This window comes from Anoplopoma fimbria, chromosome 5 (assembly GCF_027596085.1).
Source record: "Anoplopoma fimbria isolate UVic2021 breed Golden Eagle Sablefish chromosome 5, Afim_UVic_2022, whole genome shotgun sequence".
Taxonomy (NCBI): Eukaryota; Metazoa; Chordata; class Actinopteri; order Perciformes; family Anoplopomatidae; genus Anoplopoma; species Anoplopoma fimbria.
Window position 1 is genome coordinate 8,892,618 of NC_072453.1, and position 14,478 is coordinate 8,907,095.

The 14,478-nt window shown below is 38.0% G+C and overlaps 1 protein-coding gene across 1 annotated transcript; it reads right to left on the reverse strand.

Moving 5' to 3' along the window:
- Window positions 1–5,092: 5,092 nt before the first annotated feature.
- Window positions 5,093–14,109, reverse strand: pdk2a (pyruvate dehydrogenase kinase 2a). The gene is made up of 11 exons (XM_054598429.1): window positions 13,888–14,109; window positions 12,876–13,017; window positions 12,238–12,309; window positions 11,604–11,788; window positions 9,939–10,028; window positions 9,640–9,717; window positions 9,150–9,229; window positions 8,943–9,041; window positions 7,467–7,577; window positions 6,550–6,663; window positions 5,093–6,392 (listed from the first exon to the last, which is right to left on the reverse strand). The coding sequence occupies exons 1-11, from the start codon at window positions 14,003–14,005 to the stop codon at window positions 6,249–6,251; spliced, it is 1,233 nt and encodes a 410-aa protein (XP_054454404.1). The 5' UTR covers window positions 14,006–14,109; the 3' UTR covers window positions 5,093–6,248.
- Between the last annotated feature and the right edge of the window lie 369 nt (window positions 14,110–14,478).

Sequence of the window (14,478 nt, forward strand, 5' to 3'; positions counted from 1 at the left end):
CCGTGCGCTCCGTCCGTTCTCCTGGACTTTCTCTCTCCATGTCGTCCACGGCCTGAAGCATCCACCAATCAGATTGAAGCCGCCTCTTCCTAACCCCGCCCCGCTGTGGTGAGAGGTGCTGGTCGGACTGGTCAAATACTTGTGGAGACCACAGCTCCACTGTTCCTCATACATACTTCTGCCATGACGCGCCTCTGCTCTAAGTTGTAAAACAGTCGGAGGGAGAAAAACGTAATGACTTGTGTGATTGCCCTCTGCTACCATAAAAGGGAAAATTATAAATCATCACAATTTTTGTTCTCAATGGGATGTGAATGAGAGGGACGCTTTGTAGGGAGGGTGTCTGTCTCAGATCAGCCTGCGGACTGTGAGCTGGGATCGATCCGCTGACCGGCTCTGAGGCGGGGGCTCTGCTCGGTGTTGACTCTGAATGAGGCCTCCTGTCTGAACGAGAAGCTGAACAAACCGAGAACACACTGCGACCAGTTCTACACCAGCCCTATCACTACACTGATGTTAGTGCGCCACCTGGTGGGTGACACAGGCAAGTACTATAGATGGATAGATGGATGGATGGATGGATGGATGGATGGATGGATGGATGATGGATAGATAGATAGATAGATAGATAGATAGATAGATAGATAGATAGATAGATAGATAGATAGATAGATAGATAGATAGATAGATAGATAGATAGATAGATAGATAGATAGATAGATAGATAGATAGAGTTGTTTATATTCATATTAATATTATTGTTAACTTTTGTTTTTTGTTGCTAGTAAATCTAAATTTAATTTAATAGATTGATAGATAGATAGATAGATAGATAGATAGATAGATAGATAGATAGATAGATAGATAGATAGATAGATAGATTGTTTATATTCATATTATATTATTGAACTTTTGGATGCTAGTAAATCTAAATTTAATTTAATAGATGGATAGATAGATAGATAGATAGATAGATAGATAGATAGATAGATAGATAGATAGATAGATAGATAGATAGATAGATAGATAGATAGATAGATAATTCATATTAATATTATTGTTAACTTTTGTTTTTTGTTGCTAGTAAATCTAAATTTAATTTAATAGATGGATAGATAGATAGATAGATAGATAGATTGATAGATAGATTGATAGATAAATAATAGATAAATAATAAAATAACCTAGATAAAAAATTATTGTCATCACTTAACCATAAATTTAATTTAATTTAATAGATGAAGGATGAAGTCTCCAGAGTACAGCAGGATTCAGAACACAAATAATCATTCTATTCCTGAGACTCTCCGTCTCCTTCAAAACAGAAGACTGAGCACTTTTTTCTTTAGCTTAGATTTCAAATTCTAGAAATTCTTGCAGATATATTATATGATTAACATAATAATGAGAGATTTAGATGTTGCAGCTTATGTCAAGTCCAGAACAGACGGATACACAACCTTTACTTTCTGTAAAGGCATGAGGACGAGACAAACAATTGAAAAATATGAGAATATTTAGTACCTTGCTTTAAAACAACATTAAGACCATTAGGGAAATTAACTTGACAAAAAATTATAATATTCTTTTGGTTGCTATACCATCATTTCTTTAATGGGTGGAGTTGTACTTGAGGCTTGAGGTGCCTCATAATAAATGACAATATGCATACCATCCATAACTACATTTTTTAACAGCTATAGCTGCAGATAACAACTATTTCTATTATCGATTAATCTGACAAATATTCTCCCTATTAATCTAAAATCGTTGATCTATAAAATGTCAGAAAAACACAGATTTTTGGTATAGTGGCAATTTCCTAAAGTCCAAATTGATGTCTTAAAATGAATCTTTTTCTGACCAACAGGCCAAAACCCAACGATATTAAATTTCTGGACACGAAGACAAAAAAAAGCAATACATTTCAGAAGCTGGAGCCAGAGAAAGTTTGATATAATTCTTTAAATGATATCAAGCTATTGCACAGTCATACTGTACGTTGATTTTGAACTTGCACCAAAGCTTCAGCTCAGCCTGGGAAAAAAAAAAGACATGTCAACCAGAACTTAAGTTGTGACACAACTTTATAAGTAATTGCCTTTAATATAATGTAATGTTCTATTCTCTTTATACGCTCAGTGTGACAGAAGCTCAGCACAGTTCTGTCTGTGCAGAACAACATCTGGGGAAAGAAAAAGCTTTTGTTGCATAATGTATGAATCTAAAGCTTCTGGCTTCGTAACATCGGAGAGCAGACTTCGTACTCACAGACTTTCTGCTCCACGAGACGCCAACTGCTCAAAATGACAACGATTCAAACAGCCTCAGCTAAAACGACCATCTGGGGACAACAACAGATGCACAATAGTTATGTAAAAAATGGTTTCTCACTTACTTATTGTATAATCACATGAAACTACTGAATTAGTATCAGCATTTCTTTGAGGATTGCCAAAATGCCTTGTGAATTTTTAACTGGGGATGAATTACTTCAGCGGAAAAGTTCACATTGTCACTGTAATGAGAAAAACAAATGTAGATGGTAGATGTTTAATTGGAACAACATCATATGAGGGAATGTTACAAAAAAGAAGACAGAACATTTTAAATGATAAAGGACTATAGAATAAGGGTGTATATATGAAAAGAACACATTATATCAACATTATACGGTTTGATTCAGTCTCAGGCTCACTAATCACTGAACACATGGAATAGAATATCAAATGAGCAATATTTTCGGAAAAAAAGCTCAATTTAACATACATTATTTTTAAATAGGAAGCAGACAATGTGTGTTACCTTGACCAGGCCATGTTTAGAGCAGTTCACAGGATAAAGGCCATGTTAGTGCTGAAAGAAAAATACATCAATATCATCATAAATCCTATTAAATATAACTGCCTGGCCTTTTCAAATACCGAATATCTGAAGATTTTACCATCGACCAATGTAAGGGAGTATGTTTCACTGTTAACTCAATGTTCAAAGTTACTCTTCTTCATTTCAGCATAATGAGAAACTTAAGCACCATCCAAAGACGACCTACACCAAAAAAATCTGGTCAATTTCTGAAAGTATCTGGTCTGACTTTAACTTATAGTGTGATGTTAACAGGATTAAAAGTGGAATCATTTTTGACTTCATTTAACAGCATTTTTCCCACTCAGTAGAGGTGCTTTTCAAAGACTAGTTGCAAATATAGATAAATATTAGTACGGTGATTGTTGTGCATGAATGGTGAAAATGGTCAAACCAGCATGTGAAGACTCCAACTCGTGCTGAACAGAATAAATTATCCAAATAAACAGGCTACTTAACAAATGAGTGCAGAGTAAACCTGTCTTTAAAATAAGATGTAAAGGTGTAATCTTACAGGAGAGTCTTATTTAACAACATTGCTCACCTTATGTTTTACAGCAGTTACACACTAACTAACACACACAGTCCCTGTTGCTATGGAGAGTCTATCAGCCTCTTGTTTGTATGAGATAAGGAGAAGGACACTGTGGGATTCTTTCCACTCCTCCGTGTAGCTGTGGTGTCCTGGAGGTAAACATGTTGGTTCTCTGGTCGTATATAAAGATCAGCTGTTGTTGTTGCTGAACGGTCGGTCTGTAAATGAGATCGACTGTAAAATGAGCCTCACTTAACATCTGCCACCTGCAGGATCGTTTTACCCAATTTGCATTTGCTTTTGTTTGTTATTTGATAAATTTGTACTTTTTTTTAAATCAAAAGGACTCTTGACTTCTAATATTTTTTATTTCTTTCTTTAAAATAAAATAAAATAAAATAAAATAAAATAAAATAAAATAAAATAAAATAAAATAAAATAAAATAGTCCAATTGTTGTTGTTGATCCTTTTCCTTTAAGTTTATCAGTTTACAGTGCAAATGATATCATTGCTCAGTGGAGGAAGTATTCTAAAACTTCCCTTAAAGTATGTAAAAGTATGTGAAGTTTGCGTAAAAGTACTTATTATGCAAAATGCCCTCTTTCAGAATGTCATGTTATTCCATATATTATGAAATACTGAATATTATTATATTATAATTTATCAATTAACTAGAAAGCATTTTAATGTTGTAGCTGGTTCAGTTGCAGCTTATTTCAACTATATATTGTGGGGTAGTTTAAAAATATATATGATTTTGAGAACTTTTCATTTAATGTTTAATCAAAGCAAAACCCATTAATTATAGTACACAACCAGCAGCCAGCAGCACACACACACACACACACACACACACACACACACACACACACACACACACACACACACACACACACACACACACACACACACACACACACACACACACACACACACACACACACACACACACACACACACACACACAAAGGGCTGCCAAAGTACGTATACACAGAAATTGCCGGACCGTATATATATGTGTATTATGTAGTGAAGAAAAGGCAGTACCTCAAAAGCAAGTACAGCAACAAGTAAATATGCAGTTACACACTAACCTCCATCTCTTTTCATAGAGTGCAGAGCAGCTTATTGAACTGAATTATTATCTATTATTAGAACTCACTTATTAAACTCTCACCCATTTGGCTGCATGAGTCTCACATGCCCAAACGACCACGAGACCGTGACCCGTCCGTCTCCCCCGTGATGACCTCTGTCTCATTGGGCTCTGGGCCAAAAAAGGCCAAGTTTGAGGAACCTGATCCACCTTGTTACTCTTTATCCCCACAGGCGGAGAGGAGCACCAGCGGGATGGAAACTTCTACAGACATAAATCTCTCTGTGGTGGTGAGATTTTTTTGTTTTGTGCCTGAGGGTCTGGAGCTGGAATGGCTGCAGGGCAGAGTCTCTGGATCTCAGAACAGATCCAGTGACACAGAGGTAAAAAGAACCTCCATTGATCAATATCATCAATCACCTCTGTCCACCTAATGAATCCACACACACACACACACACACACACACACACACACACACACACACACACACACACACACACACACACACACACACACACACACACACACACACACACACACACACACACACACACACCAGGATAAAAAAAACCACAAGAGAAGCATTTTTGTACTTAAGTTGTTCTTTATATTTGGACTGTATTCACATTATGTACAATCATTTCAGTCACATAGCTATAAAAATAACCTTTAACTTACTGTATGATGAAGATAAATTTAATACAAAAGAAAACATTTTCAACACATGTGGAACCGGGGAACACTTTTCTCCTCATATAGCACTGTGTAATAACACAATCTGAGACTGGCCTTGCTTTATTGGATCACAGAGCACTCGAACATGACATGCACTGCCTTCTGGGGGTTTTAATAATACTGCTCCTCTATTGAACTCAGCTGAAAGCGTTGAAAAAGCTCACAAACAAAAGCATGGCAGATCCTCTGGTGGCTGGCTCTAAAAGCCTGCTACATCGCAGAGAACACGGGCCCCATAGCTGCTCTTTCACTCCCATCTTTGTCTCCGTAATTAATGCAAATTAATGCACAGAAGAAGAGTGGATTACATTCAGCACCGTCCAGAAAACTGATGCTCAGATAACGCCGTATCTTATCAGTCAACGCGAATACTGTGATTGAAAGTCGGGAATATCAAACGCTTTGACAAATATCCATGCAGAGAGCACACAAACAACTCAATTTACAAGTCGTACATTTGTTCAAATCTACAGATCCAACAGCGTTACAATACATTCAGAATGAATAAGGTCCAAGTACTTTGATGAAATGAGCCTTTGGGTGAGGTTGCTACGATAAGGCTTGAGTGACTTTTCCTACAGGATCTGGTTCAACTGAATACCTCCATATGTCGCTGATCAAACATCTGCTGCATGTGTTGTGTCTTAAAACTGGAATATTTTAGACCCACCTCCGCATCTGTCCTCCTATATTCCCACTTTTCTTTAGCCACAACGACAAACCCATAACATTCTCTGTCTCTACCTGCAGACGATGCGACACTGAAGCATCTCCCAAAGTCTCCTCCGTTAGTAGCCGTTTTCTATTTTCCTATGAAGAACCCAAAAAGGCAACTGGTACTGAAAGCAGCATGAAGATTCCTAAAACCTGACTAAAAAGATAAGTCTGGAGACGACCCTCTCATTGGAAAAAAGGTTTTGGTGCACGCATCTGCACTGACAGATGATGACATGGGAATATGAAGACAGAAACTGTGAAGGCTTCCTGGTGTGAAGGCTCCAAGCGCCCGGCCGTTTTCACTTAGGAACCTTATAGACGCTCAGATCTAGAGGCTCTTTACTGGGAATGCACCAGTCGTCGGCCTCTAGGCTCACTTTGTAGTTCTTCAGAGCGGTTTTGTTGTACACCGGCAGCCTCTCGATGGAGTCAGTGGACAGCGCCTGGAAGGGGGAGACAGGGGAGACGCCTTGTTATCTCAAATATCCTGTCACACCTGGCTTTACAGGTCTGCAGAGTTCGGTATTTTTTTTTGCCTCAAGGCAGTTCTTCTCTCTACTCTCAAACTCTTTTGGCGTCTCGTCACAACGTCCGGCTCACCTTCAAGTAGATGACGGCGTCTGTGCCGTGGCCCTCCATGGAGAAGAGCTGCAGGTCCCCCTGGAAGTACTGGGCGTAGAGTCTGGAGATGGGCAGACCGTAGCCGAAGCCAGCCTGTTCAGAGAGGGAGAGGGAGAGGGGGGGGGAATCAAGGGTTTAGAAAGGCTTTGTTCTCCGAGCAGCAGCGCTCCTCCGTGGAACAAACGTGGTCTTTTGTCAAGTTTGCTCTGTGTTTTGTGGATCCTCAACGATGAGGATTTAAATCTTTAAATAGTAAGAGAGTCTAAATGAAAGGCTAAATTAGCATTTTGATGCTTGTAGGCTGTATAGAAATGACACAGAAATGCCAAATGGTGCAAATAAATAAAATAGGATATATATATATAGTGAGAGAGAGAGAGAGAGAGAGAGAGAGAGAGAGAGAGAGAGAGAGAGATACAGGTCTATAAGCTTAGAAAAAGACACATTAGAGTTGAAAACAAAACAAAGTGTAAGTTTAACAAAAGGAGCAAATTAAAATTTGAATTGTGCAAAAAAAGTGTATAAAAGGGAGAAATAACACAAAAATGCCAACTGGTGCAAAATGAAAGAAAAGACAAATACAAAAAAAAGAAAAGGAACAAATTAAAATACAAAATGTGTAAAAAAGGGTATATCCTTCATTCTATCTATCTATCTATCTATCTATCTATCTATCTATCTATCTATCTATCTATCTATCTATCTATCTATCTATCTATCTATCTATCTATCTATCTAGTATATACACATATCCATATACAAATATAAAGATAGATGATAGATAGAGAGAGAGAGAGAGAGAAACATTTATAGATATGGATAGATGGATATATATACACATATAATAATTGTCTTTCAGTATATGTAGGAGTGAAAACGCCTTCATCTCTACGTACCAGTGGAGGCCGTGTGCGCTCTCCTATCTGTGGAGCTGGAGCGGTGGAGTACATGTAGCTGAAGAGCTTCTCCATCCTCCGAAAGGGGACACCGCCACCCTTGTCGCTCACCTGCAGACGGAGGGGGGAGATACAGAGAGGTGAGACGGGGAGAGGACAGAGAAAGACGTGAGGTCCTTGAACAGTGCTGAGCCATGAAGAGGTCGAGGCTCCTCAACTCATCGGTAGAAGATCAGTGGCCCTCTGACAGTTTAGTGCACATATCATCAATGTGGTAAATGTGGTAAATGTGGTAAATGGTCAACTGGTAGAGGAGGTACATCAGAGAAAAAATAATAATAAGGGGATTTAACAAGTGCAGACAAAAAAGATTCATTAAAAAGGGATTGCAAACTAAATCAATAACGGCTTTATTGCTATCATTTTAATCCTAGGTTTTCATGTCAATCTATAGTTTTGTTTTTTAAGTAAAAATAAAATATGTGATTGATTAAAATCGAAGCTAAACTCAGCCAAGTCCAATATTCACTCTATTGTTAGCTCTGTTATTTTGTAACTCCACTAACTATATGTGTGTCTTTAGCTGTTAAATGCTCCACTTTAATAATATCTAGTCTCTAACTGTGTCTGTCTGTTGTTTGGTGATGAGCAGGAAGTGTACTAGGGGTTCATTTGAGCTTTTTAAGTGAAAACAGCTGGAATGGTGTTGAGAGAACCAAACCAGTTGTGGGCAGTAAAAACCAAAACAATGAGCTTAAAGATATTAAAACAAGGGTTAAATTTAGGGGAAGTCTGTTGATTATCAGTGATTTCTTCACCTTTCACATGACACACAGAAACTGAATCCATAAAAATTTAGTCTAGTGCAGCTTCAAGTATTTTGATATTTTTCCAACTGTGTGGTTCATCATTGACTTCATGAATGAGTCACAACAAGCAGTAACATGTCCTGGTAACAACACGGTCATTAGGACGAGTTATGAAAACCCATGTAGTTAATCCTGTCAGAGCTTAGTAGCTTTGTTTTTCTGATCAGCACTGTGATTAATTGAGGGTGAAGCCGTTACATAACAGGTTTATAGAAGGATTTGAGTGGCAACAACAAAAAGAGGTGATACTCTTAGCTTTGAAAGCAGAGGCATTGTGTTCAACAGGGCTGTTTAATCAATTCATTTAATAGTAAACTGATTTGAGCTTAACATCAGTGTAAAAGATTAACTCAGTGAAAGCGTTTCATCTTTACAGGCTTCATTAAACTCGTTAAAAATATGCTGGTTCACACAGAGCTCACAAACATAAAAACACACCCACATACCCATTTACACCCACAGACAATTTTAAAACTCCATCCGACTGCTATTAATAAGTACATGGACATTATGGGAGGAAGCTCCCTGGAGGAAGGAGACACCCTTTGCTATTCACAAGTTGTTTTTTTCCTATTTCAAGAAGCTGTACTTTTAAATTGCAACCCACCTTGATAGACATGTCCTCGTCTCCTAGAGACACCATGACTTGAATGGGTGGAAGGTTGTTGCTGTTGTCATGAGTCTCAATTGTGGCCCTCATGGCATTCTACAAAAAAAAGGAACACATAGCATAATAAAAGTAGTTTTTTAAATGCATTTTTTTCATTGTCATATAATTAATTTGTCTGTAAATCCAAACTGGAGGATGACTCACCTTGAAGAGCTCAAACAGCATGTGATAGAGGTGAGAGGGCACGTACACGATGCTCATGGGAAGGTTCTTCTTCTTCTTGCCTGCACAAAAAAGCAAACACTTTCTTAATTTATTCCACTTTATTTAAAAATGCATTATTGTTACCTCTTGTGGATGTTTTCCATCAGCAGCAATTATTCTGCTACGCTCTGGTTTTAACACTTCCAGAGGGTCTGCGTGTCAATATTGTCTGATGCAGTCTGCTGGGCTCACTTAGCCTTTTACTTGAGCTTCAATGCTATAATTAGAGGCCTCTCAGGTCCATCTGTCTGAACGCTAACACACATACAAACACTCACTCTGTGTGTACACCCAGAGGACTCGGCTCCGTTTGTCCTTCATTTAAAATCTCGTGAATGAACAACGAGGACTTTTGCCCTTTGAGATGTCGGCATTAAGAGAGAAATTGGGTTCCTACTTAAACTGCCAGATTAAAGGACTGTAAGCTTACTGCACATCTCCTGTAGAATGAGGTCAGGGGAGCGGAGGTAGTACTGGTCACACAACATCTTGGCACTGTGGAAAGCATCTGACCCCCAAAAAAAAGAAGAATAATAAGGTCAGAAATTATGATCAAAAAAACACAAAAAACTGTACATCTTTGGTTTTTAAGTAGTAATAAATAGAGAGGTTCTCCAGAATCAAAAGCATAGAAAGAAATATAATTTTAACATATTGTTATTCAGAAGACAAACTAGCTTATCCATAGCTCATTTAATCAATTTAACTCCAAACATATTTCATATTTACCCTGGACTACGTCTCCGACTTCACATTGGGGGTCAATGCTCCCGATGGTGTTTGGGTGAACCGGGTTGAGGGTTCCATCAAAAATAAGAGCTGCAGAGAACAAAAAGAACCAAGTTAAGAAGAGAAAGAACAAAGTGTGTCACAGAGGCACAGATTGTAATTTTTTCTTTAATAAGAAACATTGAAGAATATCTCTTTTTTTCCCTACAAAACTATTTTTCTACATGAAAAAACAAGTCAAACTTTTAGTGCTCTTTGATTTTAATTCTTCTGGTACCCAGAAAGTATTGAAGTATGTTGATACCCAGGCCAGTAACATTAATAACACAAGAAGTACTTAAATAATAATAACATAAGGGCAAAGAAAAGTCTTACATGCCGCAAGACAAATATGAGCTGCTACTGTAAATTCTTTAAATGATAACGTTACATAACGGTAGTAGATTACACTATATCAACATGATATGCATCAATAATCTTTGTTCCACATGACTGATGATGATAACTCAAAATAACAAACACGACTCTGAACAGCATGTTGTCATCATCATAGAGCAGGAAATCTGCTGGTCAAGTATTTGAGTCTTTTATGATGATATGATGTGAATAAAATAAAACTGAAATCAATGGAATAAGTGAAAGAAAAAGACAATAAAATGTGTGTTTTAAGCCAAATCAGATAACAGCTAGTTAAAGGGCCAGCGTATACGATCTGGTGGCATCTTGCGGCAAGGTTGCAGATTGCAACCACCTGAAACTTATTCTGTATGCTAAGCTAGTAGGTGGACGAAGGGAAAACATGAATGTTCCTATCTAGTGTTTGGTTTGTCCTTTCTGGGCTACTGTAGAAACATGGCAGCCTTCTCTGTGAAGAGGATCAGCTCCGTATGTAGATATAAACATCTTATTTTAAGGTAACGAAACTAAACTTAATTTCAGGTGATTATACACAATAAAAAGTATTCATATAACATTCTATTTCTGCCTTAAATAAAAAACATGCTGTACCTTTAAAAATGTTGAAATACATTAATTTGGTAGATTTAATTTATCCGAAGTAATTTAGATATTTTGTATACACATACACTGGAATTAATTTGGGGTTTAGTGTCTTAGACAAGGACACTTAGACACGAGGAGGGGACATCTACCAATAGTCTTAACTAAAGGAAGTTGTTCACATCCTGTTTGCTTCTGTTTACATCCCCTAATAATTTAGCACCACATGTTGCATGTCTAAGTATAACCTTTATGATGTGAAGCCTGACTCAACTCAAACTGCTCCCCGGGCAAACAAAAACATCCCACGAGAAAATCTATAATGGATGTGACAATAAAAAAAAAAGTTTGTGAGACGACACTTTTTTTGAAAGATTATTTCAGGGTGGAGAAACTTAGTTTTTCCCTCTGGGTGTCGAGAAAGTGACAGTGAGCAGAGTGAGTAAAATAATAATGACATATTTTCAGGTATGAAAATAATCATTTCAGACATAATGCAAGAACAATAAAAAACAACTTTTGACTAAACCAGATTACGGCTTTAAGTGTTTAGACATTTTATTTAGCTTATATATATATGTGAAGGTTAAAAAAAGTTGATCTCTCTAGCTGTTTTCATTGCATACCTGCAATAAAGGGAAATGTAAAAGACTGAATGTCACTCACTGTGCTGGTTGATGAGCATGCGAATAGAGATGCGGCTCATGTAGAAGCGGTCCAGGAAGTACTGGATGTTCTGGTTGGTGACCAGGTCATGAACGAAGGCCTCTTTGTATTCGATGATACCCTGAGCCATAGTCGGCACAACATCGTTGTGCCTGTTTCTGATGGTCACCAAGGCGTCAACAAACCTGGGGAGTACAGGAGGAAGATTAGCAAATAAATAAGCATTTTAAGAGCATTAAAAAAATATCATTAGTTACATCTTCCTTTTCTCAAGAATGTGACCTGAACACAAAAAGTACTTTCAACAACTTCAGGCTTCCTTTAAAGCTACTAGGAACTTTTGTTGTGTGTTGATTTTGGCGGTCCCTGTGGACAAAAACGGTAGTGTTTCCGAGCACCAGAGTCCCTTTAGAAAACCTCTAATTTAACCGCAGCAGGGTCTAACAGTCTTCCCCTCTCAGTCCTGGTACTGGTTCTCTCTTGCCTTACTGTTTTAAGGTCACATAGAGTCATCAGTATTTAATTGAGACTGTTTCATAAGCAGTTAAAAGTTCCTCACAGTAACTTTAAATATAAAGGGTGAGCGAATGTTAATAAACAAATGTGAGATTGTCGAGCAAAATGAAGTACTTACTCTCCCAGGACTTTGAAGTCATCGGGATTCTTGTCTAGAAACTCGAGGATCTCCAATAAACTCTGGATGTACCTGACAACAAAACATAAATAAAGATGTTCACACAAACACATTTGTTGTAAAATGCAAGAAAAACGTTGAGTGAGCCCTGCAGGAGTTTTATTAGTGAAAGCTCCTGGTGATGATTTCCAAATATTTGCAGGCCGTAGTTAATTTCTCACAAAGGAAAGAAAAGCAGCTCCTGAGAACAAGGTCATGTGACCCAAAGAGAGGAAACTAGGGTAAAGTTCAGAGCTGAGAGCCTCTCCCCTTCACAGAGCTAGTTGGAAAGAGTTCAACTTGACCAACAGTCTTACTACATGGCCATAAACAGAGTCAACAGCTGTGACTGTAAACGGCATTATAGTCACGGGGGGGGGAATCTGGTTTCAGGCTGAGAGAGTCCCAGTTTGCTCTTTTGTTTTACCTATGTTGAATACACTTCCTGTAAGTCGCTTTGGATAAAAAGCGTCTGCTAAATGACTGTAATGTAATGTAATGTAATGTAATGTTTTGGGATCATGTGCAGCATTTGAGATGTTTTGTTACTTCACATCACAACAACACGGGGAAAAAAACACTGTCCCGGTTTGACTTACCAGCTCTGAACGATCTGCACAGACGGGGTTGTGAGCAGTTTGTTGGGCAGAAGGTTGATTTCCTTCATAATGTTTGAAAGTCTCACAGGGAGCTCCTGTCTCAGGAAGACAAAGGACGTCTTCTCACAGGCGTTGATGGACCCTGCATCAGCACAGAGAGAATGATAATCAGAGCTGGGGACATTTATTGATTAGCCAATCATGAGAGAAAATTCATGGTTTAATAATTTAACAAGCAAAATGTGAAGATTTTCTGATTTTATCGACTTAAATGATAGTTAATTCAACATATCTGGGTCTTGGACTGTTGGTTGGAAAAAATGTTAAGTATTTACTCACAATTTTCTGACATTTTATACAGTAACGGAGTCAAAGTGGAAACAAATCAATAGTGAATGTGATCATTAGTTTCAGCCCTACTTTATTGATATTAAAACAAGGAGCACTCTTGATTTTGAACTGATGGTTGAACAATTTGGGCACTAAAATATTACAGCAATTTCTATACAATCTGACATTTCGACCACACCACTACTTGATCATTTAAATAACTAATAGATAATGAAAATAACATTTAGCCACAGCCCTAACAATGAGAATAAGTATTATTAAATACTGGATAAAAGCATTTTGCTCTGCATATAATAATAATAATAATAATAATAATAATAATAATAATAATAATAATAATAATAATACTGGATTCCTCTGCAGAATTTGCACGATAGCTCATTTGCAATCCACTGAAAGACTTTATTATTACAACAACAACAACAACTAGTATGTTAATTATTAGAAGGGGCAACTCGGGCCCAAATGCAGAGAAATGATGCAACACTGCACTGTGAGCACTGTGCTGCTTCAGGCATATGGTGACTCTACAAACATGCATTAATGGAGATTATGTATCTGAATTGCAGCACATAATCAAACAGACCTTTTGCACATCGATCACTTGGTTAGTTTCTATTAGAAATGATCAGTCTGGGTCTAAACGCGGATCAATACTCACCGAAATCGAGGAATTGCTTCATGGAGAGCGGTGAGGGAGAGAATTTAGAGAAGTGCTCGATGTGTTTGGGCACGCTGGCCAAAGCTGCGTTTTTCATGATAAACCTGACGAACTTCATGCTGGCTGAGGAGGAGTCCTGGTCCAGAACGTCCGATGCAAAGCTTAGAGACCCGAACTGACCACCGGAGCTGTTATTACACCCTGCAGAGGACCCGAGGAAGAGAAGCGAGCGTCAGCCAATGGGGAGGCAGGGATTTTGTTATTTACGTTCCAGGCTGGCCAATGGGAAGTCTTTGGGGGCGGGGCTAGAGAAGTTATGGTGCTGAGAGTCTGGAGTCTCCTGCAGAGAGGCAGCTTCTCCTTACATACATTAATAGGTGATTAACTCACCACGTTATGGTGAGTTAAATATAAATGTGGCTCACAGTGAATTTGGTCATCAGAGCTCTGTGGAAGACTGGGAACACTTTTATCATTGTCATGTTAAAATAAGAACGAGACACACATTTGGAGATTTCTCAAACATGGCTCAAAAACAGCTCCAAAACAAAAAGTACACAAATGTGAATGCCATTCATTTGTCCATATATT

Excerpts from the sequence above, each read along its gene's own strand:
- pdk2a (XM_054598429.1), bottom strand. The coding sequence starts at position 14,005 with ATGAAGTTCGTCAGGTTTATCATGAAAAACGCAGCTTTGGCCAGCGTG. Across the intron at positions 12,310-12,875 it reads GTGCAGATCGTTCAGAGCTG|GTACATCCAGAGTTTATTGG; the intron begins GTAAGTCAAACC and ends TTTTGTTGTCAG. Across the intron at positions 9,230-9,639 it reads CATTCTACAGGAGATGTGCA|GCAAGAAGAAGAAGAACCTT; the intron begins GTAAGCTTACAG and ends TTTTTTGTGCAG.